This window comes from Passer domesticus, chromosome 3 (genome assembly GCF_036417665.1).
Source record: "Passer domesticus isolate bPasDom1 chromosome 3, bPasDom1.hap1, whole genome shotgun sequence".
In the NCBI taxonomy this organism is placed as follows: Eukaryota; Metazoa; Chordata; class Aves; order Passeriformes; family Passeridae; genus Passer; species Passer domesticus.
This window is the reverse complement of record NC_087476.1, coordinates 59,954,296-59,970,514: the sequence shown is the minus strand read 5'-3', so window position 1 is coordinate 59,970,514 and position 16,219 is coordinate 59,954,296. Positions and strand designations below refer to the sequence as shown.

The 16,219-nt window shown below is 38.6% G+C and overlaps 1 protein-coding gene across 3 annotated transcripts in view; it reads right to left on the bottom strand.

Annotated features, from left to right (window-relative positions):
* TIAM2 (TIAM Rac1 associated GEF 2) overlaps positions 1 to 16,219 on the bottom strand; it is a 135,482-nt gene that overhangs the window by 61,999 nt on the left and 57,264 nt on the right. For all 3 annotated transcript variants that reach the window (XM_064413378.1, XM_064413380.1, XM_064413379.1), the window contains exons 5-8: positions 13,205 to 13,377; positions 11,962 to 12,186; positions 2,428 to 2,613; positions 1,342 to 1,488 (exon numbers count right to left, since the gene is read on the bottom strand). In XM_064413378.1, coding sequence (XP_064269448.1) covers positions 1,342 to 1,488; positions 2,428 to 2,613; positions 11,962 to 12,186; positions 13,205 to 13,377 — 731 coding nt within the window. The remainder of the gene's footprint in view (positions 1 to 1,341; positions 1,489 to 2,427; positions 2,614 to 11,961; positions 12,187 to 13,204; positions 13,378 to 16,219) is intronic.

Below are 16,219 nucleotides of genomic sequence, written 5' to 3'. Positions count from 1 at the left end.
GGAAAATTTCTCCTTTAGTTCCTTCTATTTTAAGACAGACCTGAGTTTTATTAATCAATTTCACCATGCTAACACACCTCAATCAATATGCTAAAATGTGTAACAGGCACAAGTTACACATAGATATTTACCTATTAAAAATACAAACCACTAGACCAGAAAATCCTGATGTGTTATTTTGCAACATGAAATCTGTTGGATCAGCTCTGTGTCTATAGCATGACATGTACAGATAGGCTTGTTTAAATATTCTGCCACAGACTACCACACATGCAAGAACAGCCAATTTTCAAGTGCTGATCAGAGATTTTGTGACTAATAAAATCAAGGGCCAAGAACAAAGTTACCTAATGAACAATGCACAAAATACTGCTTTGCAGGAGCAACAGCAGACATGGCAGAGGCTATGAAGAAAGAAAACAGTAGTGTTCTGAGTGAGAATGCCCCTCACTCAGCCTCACTGTAACTTCAGCCTCACTGTCAAGAAGCAGCTCTGCTCTTATTTACCTTTTTTCAGGGAAAAGGCAGAAAACTTTTGTTTTCCAAGTAACTGAGCTTTTATTGAGAAAACACAGACTCCTGAAGTGTGGAGCTTGCACTAAATGTAAGCATGGGCCATTAGTTCCAGAAAGAGAAAAGGTGCTGTGGTTTCACCAGCAGTGCAGCCCTTCAGTGGGGGCACACATCAGCACAGTCCCTCTCCCTAGAGCCAGCCTGACCCTGCACACCAAACCTGTGCCAAGTCTTCAGTAAACTGGTCTGGCATTATTAGTCAGCTGTCTGTACTGAGAGCTGACTCCCTGCATGACAGCAGTCTTCTCCTGGTGGCTAAAATGTACTTCCAGGCAGTGTGTGCTGCTTTAAGAGGCCACGCCAAAGATGTCTGTCTCTGCACAGTCTCTTTTTCCCTTGAGAATCACCTATGTCACTCTATATTGAATTGCAACAGTGCTTCAGAGTTCCAACCACAAACAAGTACACACTGTACTAAGGACTGTGCAGAGAAGCTATCTTGAAAGAAACCCTACTTCCAAACAGTTTGCAATGTGCCAGAAGAGAAGTTTTGTTACAAATTCCAGCCTGGTGTTCTTATGCTGACAATAATTAAATTACTGGGTCAAAACCTGTCATTCACCAATCTTATTTATCACCAAAAAAAACCAAATTAGACATATACTCTTCAGAGGGGATGATCCCATTGCACATTTACCAAACCTACTGAAACCTTGGAGGTAGGTTTGATGGACAAATGTCTTCTATCCTGTGCACCAACAGCACCTTGCAGGATGAACTCCAGGAGAAACAAGCCATTCTGTGCCATCCCCAGCAAGTAAGATCTACCTGAGTTATGGAAGGCCGCTTTTCTTTTCCTTTTCTTGCCAATGTGTCCAGTCCTTTTAGAGAAGAAAATAAACCCTTCTTATTTCGAACCCTTTGGGACAGAGACAGGGTACGTTTCCTGAGAGCAGCTTCATCCCTGGAGCAGATCTATTTAAACACAGAGACAGACCCTCTTGTATCACTTTCATAACAGCAAAATATTGACAGTTATTTCAACCTGAGGCATCAAATGGGGGTTACTTCAGTTCATCTCAGTGTAACATGCCAAAGTGCAAATACAATGTTCTAAGCTTTCAGCAGTGATGCTTCTTTCAGTATTTCAGTGGTATGGCAGCATATTTTCTTTTGTCATGGGGCAAAATTAGAAGCCATAGGAAGGGAGAACCTGATAAACTATTGCTCTGTAAAACAAAAGCTAATGAAAAGGCTCTGAATAAGACCGATAACCTATCATTCAGATATGAAATTTCTAGAGGAAGACGGATCCTCTAAATTGTCAAACATAGGAGATAAATGCTATAGCTTTGAGTTATTAACAAGGAACAGCACAAACCACACAGATAAAACCAGTGGTGGAGAGGAACACATTCCCTGACAGGTCTTTCCAGTACTACTCTTCAGACTTTACATGCAGAGAAAGTGATCCAGCCTTGCAGCCCTGCCAAGGTTGAAGAGCAGAGGCGAACCTGCTACTGCTGTACTTCCCTTGAAGCTGACAGGACGGCAACAGCTTACAGCTGAGGATCTCATTCATTCTTCTTTAGAAACACATCCCACAGTTCTCAAAAAAAGTGACATTTAATTTTGAATTGTCTCTAGCTTTAGCCTGTTCTAAGAATACTTCCTTTTTAGGAGGGACTCCAAGTCTGGAGTCCTCTGGGGCAAAAAAAAAAAAAAAGCCATGGTGGCCATATCCTGTAGAAAAAAATGTATTTGCAGTCAAGGAGCAGGCAGAAAGTGTGACAAGGGTACAGGGCTGCCTGAGCAATGCATGTGGGTGCAGCCATGTATTATCCCAGCACAATTCCACATCTAAGCACATGGTGGTTTTGTGTAACACACCCATGGAAGTGCATTTGGACTTACCAGTGCATGGAAGGACGAGACAGAGAAAATGCCGAGCCTCCCCAGTGCCAATTTTGAAGGACGACTGGCAGCAGCCAAAAGGCTCTTTGGGTTTGGGAGCTCCCCACCTTGCAAACTGGATAGGTAACATCGCATTCGGAAAAGGTCCATGTTAAATTTTTCCAGGTTTTGTTCCCATTGCTGGATCTATTTGGATATAAAAAGGGACAATTAAATGGGGGGAAAATGCCTTTGTGGGCTGCACTGAAAATTCGAGCGTTTCCCTAAGCCCAGAGTAAATTGCTTTCATCTGGTAGTATATGGATTAGATTAGTTATTCCCTGCCAAAACACATTCAGTCATATTGTGTTACATCAACCCAAAAGATGACTTGAAATAAAACAAAGCTGGTGGTCTTAAACACATACTGACAAGATGAACATACCATGAACTTCGGGTTGTTTGATAGCCACAAAAACAGTTACATAAAAACACATCCCTGTGGTTCACAAAAGCTTGCTCGTTCTTTCTTTCTTTCTTTCTTTCTTTCTTTCTTTCTTTCTTTCTTTCTTTCTTTCTTTCTTTCTTTCTTTCTTCCCTTCCACCACCCCTTTCTTTTTGAAAATTAGTTTGGGGGGTTTTTTTAGCTTTTTTTTTGGCTGGCTGGCTGAAAGTAGCAAAGTAGCTACAGTGGTAGGTTCTCTTCATTCTTTACTACCAACCTAAGGCTCCTCTAACTGTAAACAGGAGACAATACTGCAAACTGCAAAAAACAGCTATACAGATGCAATACAAACCACTGTACCAAAAGAAGGAATGTAAATATGCAATTCTTAAAATATATCTGCCACAGGTACATTAAGATGTAACAATTTAACCCTGTTTCAATGTAAAATTAGAAAGTGAAGACTCAAATATTTACTAGACTGAAAGCTCTGAATCAAGGTTTAGATGACAGACTTTTAAGTATTTGTGTAAATACACACTCATTTAAACACACATATTCACACTCATTTAAAACATACACACTTATTTAAATACATATTCTTATGCACTGCACCAAAGTCAAATTTTGCTCTTCATTTCCCCAATTTACACACCAGTACTTGCAGCAAAAATCTGCCCTGCAGATTGTACAATTAATGCACAACACACAGTAATACTATATGTAGTATAAATAAAAAAGGCAGCAAGCACACTGATAAACAAGAAGGCAGACAAGGCATGTCCATTAGATCAAGGAACACCAAGATCATGTACTGATAACTGCTGAAATAACCCTGACAACACTGAGCTTTGAATGTCAGCTCAAATCACTGCAAGCTGCCTGCTCAACAGGTGGTTTAGGGCTGTGGAGAAAGTTCATCACATTTTCTCTAAAGGGCGTTGGCTTTATGCCTTTTCCTGGCACACCTGCCTGTCCCCACGTGCACAGGATATTATCACCTCACACTGGGATCAGCCAAGGCTGGGACAAGCACCTTTGTGGCTCAGCAAACAAGCTGACAAATACAAAACCTCAGGTGGACTTTGTCCTTTAGGCTCGTTTAGCAGCAAAATCAGTTCAATTTCCTTCTAATGCTGCCAAATATTTCAAGAATTAAGCAAGTATTTTGCCACTTTCAAGAATGAAAGAAGCAAGCAAAGAACATGATGCTAAGGTTTGTGCTACAACCGATAGAGAGCCCACCCAGTCCAGCTTCCTTACATATGTGCTCACCAATTGTTGCATCAGTTACTTTTGGAAGTAAGAGGTAAATCTTATTTGGTGAGTAGGGTGAGGAAATGGAAGACAATATACTATTTTTCACAGGTATGAATGAAAAAATTGTAATTCACAGTGCACTTAAAAAAATATTTCAAAGAATGACTATTAAAGGCAAAACAGAGAATTTACAAAAGCTTATAATGAGATAAGTTCTCAGAAGTCTAGTGAAAATGGACAGAGACATACACATAATGAAGATGCCTTGTCTAATTTCTCATCACAAATATTTGAAACACACATCCTCTGAGCACCAGAAAGAATAATCTTTCTTTTCCCTGGATTTATTTGGCTTTATTTTTTTTGCTTTCTTTGTGCTCTCAGATGCTTCTCAGAGCATTTTTCTGTTTGCCACTATTTTACACATGGGACAACTCCAATAGGAGACTATGAGATGGGCTCTCTCTCTGTGTCAACATCCAACTAGAATGAAAACATGGTTGTCAGCTTTTCACAAAGCCAAAAGCTACAAGCTCAGGTAATGTCTTTCCCTTCAAGATGACACCTCTGTGGGTACAGAGCCAAGCCAACTTTTAATAGCTCAGGAACAGAGGAAGCTTTGTTCTGGGCACTGCTGGAGTGGAGCATCCTGTCCTCATTGAACACAGGCTGAGAACAGACATCCTTGTGTGTCTTAGGCCTTCTTCAAAATCCCCATTAAACATTTGCATGAAGTTGTATTTTAAAATAATAAAAAAAAAATCTAAGAAGGGGAAGTGGGGAATAACATGGGGGCATTCTGAAGAAATAATTAAATTACAGTGTTTATCAGTCACACAGGATACTGGCTAATCAGCTCCAAAAGCATCGGTAATCACAATGTTACATTTAATGGCATTAGCAAAAGCTGTAGGCAAGGAATTTCTGGGATTGTCTTGTAGTCTTATCAAAACCAGGGATGTCTGGAACCAATTGCAGACCATGAACCAATACCAGCTGCTATTTGTCTAGGGCTTTTAAACTATGATAATTCTTCCTAGAGATTTATATTCTTGAAGACTAAACGGGAGAAGCACACAAATAAAAAAGCAACAACTTCAAAGCACAGTATGACCTGGTCCATGAAGTTAATTTACAGCCTGCAGACTTGCTGCTGCAATCCCTATTCTGCTATTGTGTGAGGCAAATCTCTGTCCCACGTGGGAGGACTACCCGAAAGAAGGCTCAAGGACTTAACTTCATCATGCACAGAAAAAACAGCCCTTTGAAATCTGCTCGAAAGCAAACAGGAAAAAGTGGATGCAGCAGACAGCTGTGGGAGCAGGAACAGACGACAAAGGCTAATGCCAGCATGAAATGAGTCCGAAAAGAGATGAGAGATATGGCCAGAAATGAGGTATACCAAGGAAATGAGGTATACCAAGACAAGTGAGCACACATGAAACATGAAAAAATTAAACGGTTTTTCCAGAGGAAAGGGAGGATGTCATTGTCAGTCCAGGGAAATGTTAAGCAAGGATTTCTCGGTTTAGTGGCAGCATGAAAGATCTTGGAAGAAAGGCAAGAGGGGGCCACCCAAAAAAATGTATTGAACTTAGAAGGATCCTGTAAGGTAGAGTGGAAAAGGAAGCTGCGGTAGAGAGATAAAAAGATAAAAATGTTGGAAGCCTTGAGAATTATTTAGCCTGGGCCACCAGGAGAACTCATGCAAGGAAGCCTGGTGCAAGGGCAAGAGAGTAATTATGTGAGGGATAAGCTTTTGCATCAAAGACTTAGTGCAGGAATGACTTATTAAGAGTTAACACACAAAGGAAGATCAGCATGGTACTTTTGGCAGTACTTCAGCAGTAATGATCATTTTCAGAACATAAATAGTCAAATCTCCTCCAGGTTAGTGAAAAATCTGTTCAGACACTAAGAAAAAAATTGCAAATTAATCAGATTTTAAGTCACACAAACAGAGGAGCTAAAGGAAGTTGTTTGAAAATAGGTCTCTCTCAGACCAATAAACCTACTAAGTTCTCTATAGCTAAACTTTAAAGTGGGAGCTTGGAAAAACAAGGGGTAAATATATACAAGATAATGTGATGTGGGGATCCATAGTTCCTACATGCTCTCCAGTTCTCTCTGCAGGTGACATTTGCAGTGGCATCAGCTGGTTTAAACCTCAGCTGGTTTAGGGTTTGCAGGCTGGTAAAGGGAAGGCCTCAGCAGTCCCAGGGAAGGCAGGATGGCTCAGGGATGGCCCCTGGCCCCTCACCCTTCGTACACTACAGTGCAAACAGTATCTTTTGGGGGGCTGAGGAAGAACTGTCTCATTTGCAAACGTGTTCTGCACAAAGTAAAAAGAGCTCAGTATAATAAAACCCAAACCAGAGTGTAAATGGTGTAAAGCTGGGCCAGAAATTACACTATATCAACTCAATGTAACAATACCTCAAGGACCTAGAAGGAGGATGGAAAAAACTTCCTTGACAGCTCACCAAAACACCAGCTTTTCACTTGGCACCTATTCAAAGGAGCACAAAAGAAAAGATGCACAGGAAGGAGGGCCTTCTCTCAATACTTCAGCCTTCAAAATTGATTTTATTTAGTAGTACTTCCTATACCATGCAGAATCATGAGGGCCTTGCTGACACAATTCACTATCTATAGCAATAAAAATTCTCAATTTTTCCCTACACAATATCTTATTTCCAGATGGAAAGTGTCTCTACAGGCTGATGCAGGGAACTCTGTGGACTGAGAAGAAACTTCTGCTGCTGTTTTATATGTACAGCTTTTCAACCACATTACAAACAACACCAAACTCTTTGCATTCCAATCCCTGGTTCTCAGACACAATTCATATTGTATCCATCTGGAAAAATGAGTCACTTGGTATCTGGGGACAGGGAACAGATTTTTAATGTCATTAGTTCCTAAAGAGAAACTCAAAGAAGCAAAACCATCACTTTTCCAGAAATTCCATTACTTTAAAAAACACTACTGAGATGCTATCATAACTTTTAGTTTAAAGAAATAAAGAAGGCATTGTAAAAGAGTACAACAACACTCATGTGAAATTAGCAACACTTTATTCTTTATCTGCATGGTGACTTAAAAAAGGTTAAGAAATCTTCCTGAAATAACAAGACAATGGAGGTTTTTTACAATAAATGCCATCTTTTTGGTTGCATTGGAAGAACAGAATTTTCATAATTTTTTACCAAAATAGATAGAGGTAATCTTATTCCCAATACCAATGACAGCATGAAAGTGGACATGTGTACCAAACTGACAGCTTGTTGAAAATCCAATGGAAATTGGTGGTACCATATATATGTCTATAGCTAGGGATGTAAGTAAGGAAGCCACTGAATTTTATCCAGCTGCCCTCTCCAAAACCCAGACCACCATCCCTTTCTGAACAGGCTGTCCCACCAGCTCCATTGTATGAGATAATGCTATGCAACTCCACACGCATTTTTCCTTACCTTATGCTAAATCTTTGCAAAACAAAGAGGGAAATTCATGCATCTGTAAAACAGTAACAACAGTGCAGAAAGAATGAAGTTGAACTTCCCTAACCTTCTGTCTGCCTACTCATTTCACTTCCAGTCTACTACTACTAAAGTACTTTCCTAATGATGTAGGCAAGGTAAAATGAAGTAAAATGCTACTGAAGAGTAACATCTGGAAAGATATTAAACCAGCCTCTCAGGAAGCAGAAATTTGCTTTAGCCAGTTCAAAGACCACACAAACTGAAGGTCTGGTCTAACAAGCTTGGACTTTTTTTTTTTTTTTTAAGTTGAAGAGGATATGGAAGAATGAAAAGTTACTATGTATTGAGATTCCAGCTGAATGTCTCTGCAGTAATGATGGCATGCGTTAGCAAAGTTCCCTGAAAAGACTGCCTTTGAGTGTTACTGAGAATTTGGATTTAAATGTCAGAAAATATTTCATCAAATGCTTTATAGAAAGTTAAGACGTGAAATTTGAGCTTTGTGGAGGCTGAAGAATAAATTCCCAGACCTATTCCAATCATCCTTCTTCAAATATAAGAGAAAAGAGAAAGAGTCAAATAGATTTAAAAACAAAGAAATGAAGTTATGCTCTTCGTAAAAAGCTGGAGACCACTACAGGGAAAGGAAGAAAGAAAGAAAGGTACTAATGGATTTAATGACTACCCAGAATAAGCACACCACCATCTTACTGATCCTTTTTTTTTTTAATGGCAACAGACAAACTACTTTTAGGTGGAGGACACATATGAAAACTTACAAAAAAAATACCTCCAAAAAAGCATGTGCCTGTTCTTCTCACTCACTAATGCTTCACCATTTCAGTGCCTGCAAGTAAATACACATGTTCCTAACTCTCTGAAAAGTTAAAAATTATATGCGGAGAAAATATGAATTACATCAGAAACCTCTGAATAGCTTGGAAAACATGATGATGCCAACATAATAAAATTTGAAGACAAAACTCCATAATTCTTTCAAGCAACTATTAATCATGCTATTGTTCTAAAGTGAGACATCAGGATAGACTTATGTACCAAGTACATAAACAATTACACAAGGGCTGCAGTGGTCTCTCTTGCGAGATAGATTTTCCACCCCATTAAAACCAGTTCTGCAGGCAGAGGCAGCTTCACTTCTGACTTTATGTGCAATATTTTGTTAAAAGAGCTCTCTTTGTTAAGAGAGAGATTATTATCTGAACAAATGCTAATAATCCCTTCCACTAACAGGGCTCCGTATTCACAGCAAACACTGTGGTTTCTCTAGCAGGTTAAACACCTAGGAAAACGAAAAGATTTTTAATGAAAAGCTTTGAAATTCATCTTGGCAGCAGGAGATTTTCAAACTTATTACCTTTTGCCCTAATTCTCTTCACTTGAGGGGAGAAGTTACATGTTGGGAGAATACCATCACACACAACATATTTATTTCACATAATAATAATAAATGTATTTGGCTGTAGGTAATATGTGCAGACTCAAGATGTCCAGCCACAATCCCATCTTGCAGATGCTTCATTGTTTCTTCTAAACTGACCAGCATCACCAATAGCTTTGTGAAGGGCCACAATTTTCTCTTAAACACTTACAAACTCTTTTTTTAAATCATTATTATTAGGCCAGTAAACCCAGATAGAGAGAACCCCTCATATAAGCCACAAGACTGAAAACATTTCCCAACCAGTTTGATAGCATCAAGTCTATAAAACAATAATTTCTCTAGAAAAATTATATTTTCTTTGTCTTTTTTGTTGTTGTTGTTGGTTGGTTGCTCTTCTGTTTAGCACTGGTTTTATCAATTGATTGATTGCCTTCAAATTCACAAAATTTACCAGACAGTACTGGATGAGCTTCTCTAGCCCATTTGCTGGACACCAAAAAGAAGCTTGTAAAAGTATACCAAAATACCCATAGCAACTTTAGAAGTGCAGGTTTCCTTAGTACAACTGCCTTTCAGGTGGTAGTAATTGTGAAACAAAAAAAGGTTTTGCTTGCTTTTAAAGTCCTGAGAATTATTAAGTCTTCAGCAGAGAAGTATTGGTGTTAAGTCAATACAGAAGTGAAAGAAAAGAGTAAGTTGACATTTGGTGGTTGCTTTTCTGAGGAAGGAAAAGGAGAAAGGCTATAGAAATCAGAGTTTCCAAGACAATTCCCCAGTGAAAATAAATTATTTTTATGTAAAAATCCACCACAGCCCTTCTGAAGTCAATCACACTGTTTCCGCTGGCTTCCCAAAATAAATCACCACTGAAGACTTCCAGCACAGGATGCATGGCATGCTTAAGAAGTACAGTATTGGCAATACTATGTACTTCATCATGGAGGAATAATATCTGCCCCATGCTTGAATCATCAAATTTACACAAAAACAAAACCAGAACTTATATTTTCTTTTTTCTCAAAATAGGCAAAAGACAACTAAACAACCACAATTACTAAACAACTACAGCCACATATATGCAAACTATTCCCTCAGGAATATCATTTTCTCAAAATCATTACCTTACTAAGTATATTAAGAATTCTCAGCTACTAATTGCATCAAGATTTTCTTTTTTCATTGCAAATGCCAATCTGAGACAACAAATTAGAAGATTAGGCAACTGAGTTATCTATCGACTTTTCTCTGAAGTGACTTCACCAGCAAACCTTAGGCAATTGTAAGGAGAGATTTTAAAGAGATCAAAGGGGTCAAGAATGGAGAAAATTCTTGCTATAAATTTATTCTTTGCCAACTACTGGATGTTTACAGTGATCCATTTCATTCTTTGTACCAACGGTCTTCCCCCATTCAATGTTCTGAGACACACATAGACAGAAGATTAACAGAAATAAATTTTCTGCAGTCCTGAAGATGGATTTCAGTTCTACAGAATGAAGCCAACTTCTCAGAGAGCTGGAAAACAATGACAGTTCTTCAAGGACAAAGCACATAATTAGCAGATATTAAGATAGATCAATAATAGTCTTCAGCTGACTCTTAATAAACTACTAACAGGAATATCTGATGAGGGAGGGATAAATTAAGTTAACATACATCAGGATTTTTCCTCAGTGCATCACATTTTACAAGCACTAGACATCTATAGAAGCCTGTATATTCTTCTAGGTCTCAAAGCCTACTGCAATAAAAGGATACTTAACATTTTTCCTCCTCCATTCACCTCACTCAACTCTGGACCATGAAATAAAGTGACCTGGAAATAAATTATGAACATCTGAGCACTCAAAGGGCTTATGAACATCTGCACTGCAAATCCCTACAAAAACCTGCATGTTATTTGAACTCTGCTCATACAGCTTCAGACTCAAGTGTGCCACAAGAGCTTGGCAGTGAAGTCAGTACTAGTCAGTCTGCTCTTCATCAAGTCCAAGCCAGTAGAGTAAGAATTTTAAATCTTATAAGCATCAAATCCCTGAAACTACAACTGTTTCGTTAACCAAAGAAAAATAATTATGCCATATTGGCTCGAAGGAAGTAAACCTCATTTGCTACTCAAGGGGCCATAATATGCAGCATGAAGTACCAACAGAGGAATAGTTACTCTGACTGGAAAGGCTCTCAAAGACCAGTCATCAGTTCAATTTATCAGAAGTCTTTTGTAAATGGCCTAATAAAATTAATGGTACAGCAGCCTCAGTCCACAGACTTATTTAGGCTAAACTACTGGACAAGTTTAGTGCACAAGAAGCCATGGGTAGTGAGGTCATTGGCTGAACTAAGCATGTCTAAATAATTAAAGCCTGTTACTGTCTGCAAAACTGGGAACATGGGTAAGACATCAACACTGCATGATGTACTTCCATAAGGTATGCCTGGAGTGATTCCTGGTTCACATGCTAGAACTGACAGCAGAGTAAGGCTTCATGTTTGTTCACTACCACACAGGTGCTCATGGCTAAATTTCAACTGGAAGCACGTGGTTTTGTCTACCACTACACAAATGAAGTTGGAGGAAGGACTAAGTATTCCTCATGTGCTGCCTTAAGGTGCAGAACAATATTCGTCAATCTCTTCCGCAATACAATACTAAATTATTCACAGAACATACTGTATGTTCTGTGGTATGCGACGTAACAGCTAGATCTTATTATAAAACAGTGAACATTTTCACTGAAGAGACAAGAAAAAGTTTTGTCCTCTTTAAACAGAACAGTCTAATGCGCGGCTTTGAGGAGCCTCCCTCCTGCACTGCTCTGGATTGCTGTAGAAACCTGGCAATAATTACAACCACTGTGCCAGCTATGCCCAAGAAAATGATTCTCAGGCCTAGAAATCACAAACAGAGACCAAAGCAAGAATTAATGATAAATATGCTCTCATAAAAAAATAGTTTCCAGTACCTGATTTTCTATGGCCTTTCTGTTTTTTGGATCGCTAACAATTGAGAGCTGCAGCTCTGCCATCTTTTTCATTTTGCCATCCATGTCAATCTTCTGGAAGAGACTCTTGGTCTGATTTCTCAGCAGCCTGACAGTGTCCTCTTTCCCAAGCTTCTTTGCAAAGAGGGAAGCACAGGCTGAATGTATGGCAGTAACCCAGTTTTCCAGATCTGTCTGACTTGTTGCCTGTGAAACCAATCAATGGTGCAACGTTATGAGCACATAAGAGAAAAATAAAATAAAATTAACAGCTCTAGGGCATGAGGTGCTTGATGGGCTCACTGCTGTCTTAGGAACTTTATCTTAATCAAGTGAAAAGGTTTTCTTCAGAACTGAGCAAATAAAGCTTGTAGTCTGAGATTTTCCTACACTCCATCATGACTTGTCTCCAAACTTCAGCTTCTGCTTCTTAGACCTGCAAGGTCTAAGAGCCCCAGAAGGACAAGAGCCAAGAAAGATGTGACTTGCATCTTTCATCCCTCCAGATAATTAAAGTAAACCCTACCAGATATCAAACACAAACCTTCTTCACTGCTGCGACAGCAGAGAAGATTTTATATGTGAGATTCTGAAGAGAGGTATTTGCTTATGTAAAAAGTGCCAAGTTAGTGGAGAGTCAACACTGAGGTAAAGAGAATGTAATCTGCATTAAGTATCTCTGGAGATATGTACAAGTGTGCCTATGAATCAATATGTTTGTATGCAGGCAGTTCCACGTAACACTGTTCTTTATTAACATTTCCAGTGGTTCCTTTGAGCAGCCAAGGTATTTTGATTATTTTTAGCTCTCTTTCTTGAGTATCTTTCTCAAGTAAACTCTGTGACCAGCAGACTCAGGGTTGAGCACACCATTCTGTAAGGATGGAATGCTAACAGATGTGGAAAAAATTGATGAAAAGTTGATTTTTTTAGAAGCTTGTGATCAACCAGGTACCCAGAGCTTCTTGCAGATTTGTGGTCCTTGCTCTTTTTGTTTCTGAACCATAATTGATTGAGCCAACTGGTGTAATGCCTGAAGTCATATCAGACATTTAATATTATAATAATGTAATGCAACAGTGCAGTCATGCTATTATTTTTAATTCAAAGGCAGAAACATGATGTGTGTGTACATGTGTACATACAATCATATAGATACATGTGTAGACTCACAAACACATCCTGAAATGGAAACAACCACCAAGTTATGCATGCATCCTGTTACCTGAAATAGGTAGACGTCTCCAAAAGAATTGCTGAGACAGAACACATTTTCTTTCTTGGGATGTTCTGGAACAGACTGAACTATACTGTCTTCTGCAAACAGGGCGTATCGAGGCAAACTGCTCTGCTCCATTGAGTTCCTTCCATAGGTCTCATAAAACAGTAGAGTACAACCTTTTTCAGTTCAGAGGGACAAAAAAACAGGAGGAGAAAATAAGTTATGGATCTCCCAACATTATATAATTTTTGTGAATTAAGCCACCCTTCAGAGACAGGGAACATCAGTTCCGCTCCTCTTCTGAAACAGATAAAAAAGGAAGATCTTCTACACAGAAGAACAGTTAATTATTAATTTGCCAATGAAAAGTTGAAACAGACATCTAACAGGGCCACAACAAACATTTATGGACCTAATAAACAAATCAGGACACTTCAATACAGAAGCATCCAACGGTTAGGGTAGAATGGGGTTTGAGTAATCTGCTGTAGTGGATGATGTCCATGCCAATGGCAGGGGAGCTGGACGAAAGGTCCCTTCTAACCCACAATATTCTATCAATAAACTCAGCCTATTAAAATGTTAAGGCATGTAGAAGAGATTAACTCCTGCTTAGTTAAATCAGCTTTTGTGCTTCTTTATTAAATTGAACAAACTCTCTCATAACAGCCACTTAAGAAATCTTTGTATTTGTTGAAAAGATTTGTAGAACTCTTTGTCTTCATACAACATGCTTAGTGAATAAACTTCTCAAATTTAAACCAGATTTCCTTGAATATAGCTGAAAATTGGAGACTGAGAGAATTCTGAGTAATTCAAAACAGTTTAAAAGAGCTGAGCTTGAGCATGTTCAGTCTTGTAAATAGTGTAATATCTAAGGCATGAAGCTTGCATCCAGAAAACAAACTTCATCCTTGATGACGGCAATCCCGAGTATTACAAGTGGAATTACTTCTGGAGGAGAGTGGAGGAGATTTGATCCCAGCAGAGGACACTTGATCCTAGCCCACAGCAGTATGACTACAGTGCCATGTTGCCTTTGGCAGCGATGGTGCCTCAAGAAGGGTCTGTGCCCTGCATCCCTGACAGCCTTTCTTTCCTGCCTTGCTATAACCCACTGTCCTCCAAGACACACCGATTTGCCTGTTCAACAGGTCATAGACTAAAGTGCACTTCTAAAATACCATTACAAAGGGAAATCCACATCAGAGATTTCTGATCAAATCATCCATTGACTGAAAAGTTTTTAGAGAAAGGAATCTAATACATAGAAATACCTCTATACTACATAACTGCACCTTCTCCTGTTAATGTCCAAAGTGACTTGCAGAATATTTTGGGTAAGGACAAATCCTACAGAATTGGTCCTATCTGTCCCATTGGACAGCCCTCACTTTGTCTTCTTTATGCCACTGAAACACTTGGAGATCTCTGCAGTTGGAAAAAACTGGATATGGTTTGCAATACTCTGCATATCAGAAATGTCATTTGAACATAATAGGGCAAACTAAACGAACAAAACCAAGTCTTCTTTTGTATACAGCAACAGCAACATACAACCACTTCCACTTCTATATTTTAGGAAAGTGCAGAAGTTTTAAGTTTTTAAGATTTATTTTAAAATATTTCCATATTCCCATATTTTGCCTATTTGCTCTAACTGAAGATAAGTCATATTTTATCCTGAGAGTTTATATGTATGCAAATAAAAATTTTTGAAAGGCATGTATGAATGCTTGGGTGTATGCCATCCCAGATATATCTTTAGGTCAAGTCCAGTGATCCCTGGAAGCAGCTAGTTTCATAAGCTCTGTCATACCCACAGGGACTGATTATTGTCCAAATATTTTAATTAAAACTTGAGCTGAAGGGAGAGAGCAAAGGGAAAGCAATTTACCTGGCTAAAGGAAACTAATTGGACAGGACAGATGGAAAAGAGAATTTCTCTTGGTGCACAGTTACTATTCAGGCTCAGGTCTTGGTGACCCTGCAAGTGGAGCAGAGGCCTCAGGACATGTATACTTTTAGGTCTGGCAGGTAACTAGATGGTTATAAGCCTTCTGCATATTTATAATTAAACACATCTCAACAGAGTGCAAATAAACATGCTGTTCTCCATTTACCTATTTAGCGCCATGCTTTAAAATATCTCGGCTATTTAAACTCCAAGAACAAATTAAATACTGATCCATTCAAAAACCTGTGTAAAGGAACCAAAGCAAGTGGCTTCATCTTGATATAGCAATTATGAAAACAGAATTATGCCTTGATATCCAGACAGGTAAGTTTATTTTGGAATCAGAAGTCTCCACAGGACAATAAAGGTAAGAGATCAAAGAAATTAGGAACGTATATTTAAAACAGTTAGCAAAGTGCAAAAGACTCTGTACCATGAATGCAGACAGATCAATCATTGAAGTAAAAAGCATTGTATCTAACAGTTATAATGTTAGAAGTTAATAAAGCTTTTTACAAAGAACTCTATTGTTCCTTTTTTTGTAGCTGTGGAAATTCAGGAAGTAAGAAGAGACACAATTTTTTCAAGGTCACCAATAAGCCCATTTTATAGCCAAAAAAAATTAACATGAAGTACGTAAATTGCTTTCCAGAGCTTCATTATCCCAGAAATGCACAAACTACTAGTATATAACATATTTCAGTTTAGAGTTTTGATAGAATTGTTTAGAAATGGAATTTTAGAAGAGGCAGATTAAACTATATTCATACTCCATAACACAAACACACACAATAAGAGGGTGCAATTCAGGTACTCTTTTTCCCTTTGTATACACTGCTTGTAAGCATGAATCATGCTATCTGATGATCAGGGCAAGTGATTTAAACTGTTAAGCCTGCCTACATTTTGATCCCTTGATAACAAGTCTCTGAATTTTTAGGTAGAATTGCCTCATTCTAGCAAGTTTTCTTCTCTTCAATCAGCACTATCAAGCACAACATTACCAAGACTTGCTGTTTGCTGTTCATTTTTCTTCAGGTCTACACCCATGCACAATTTTT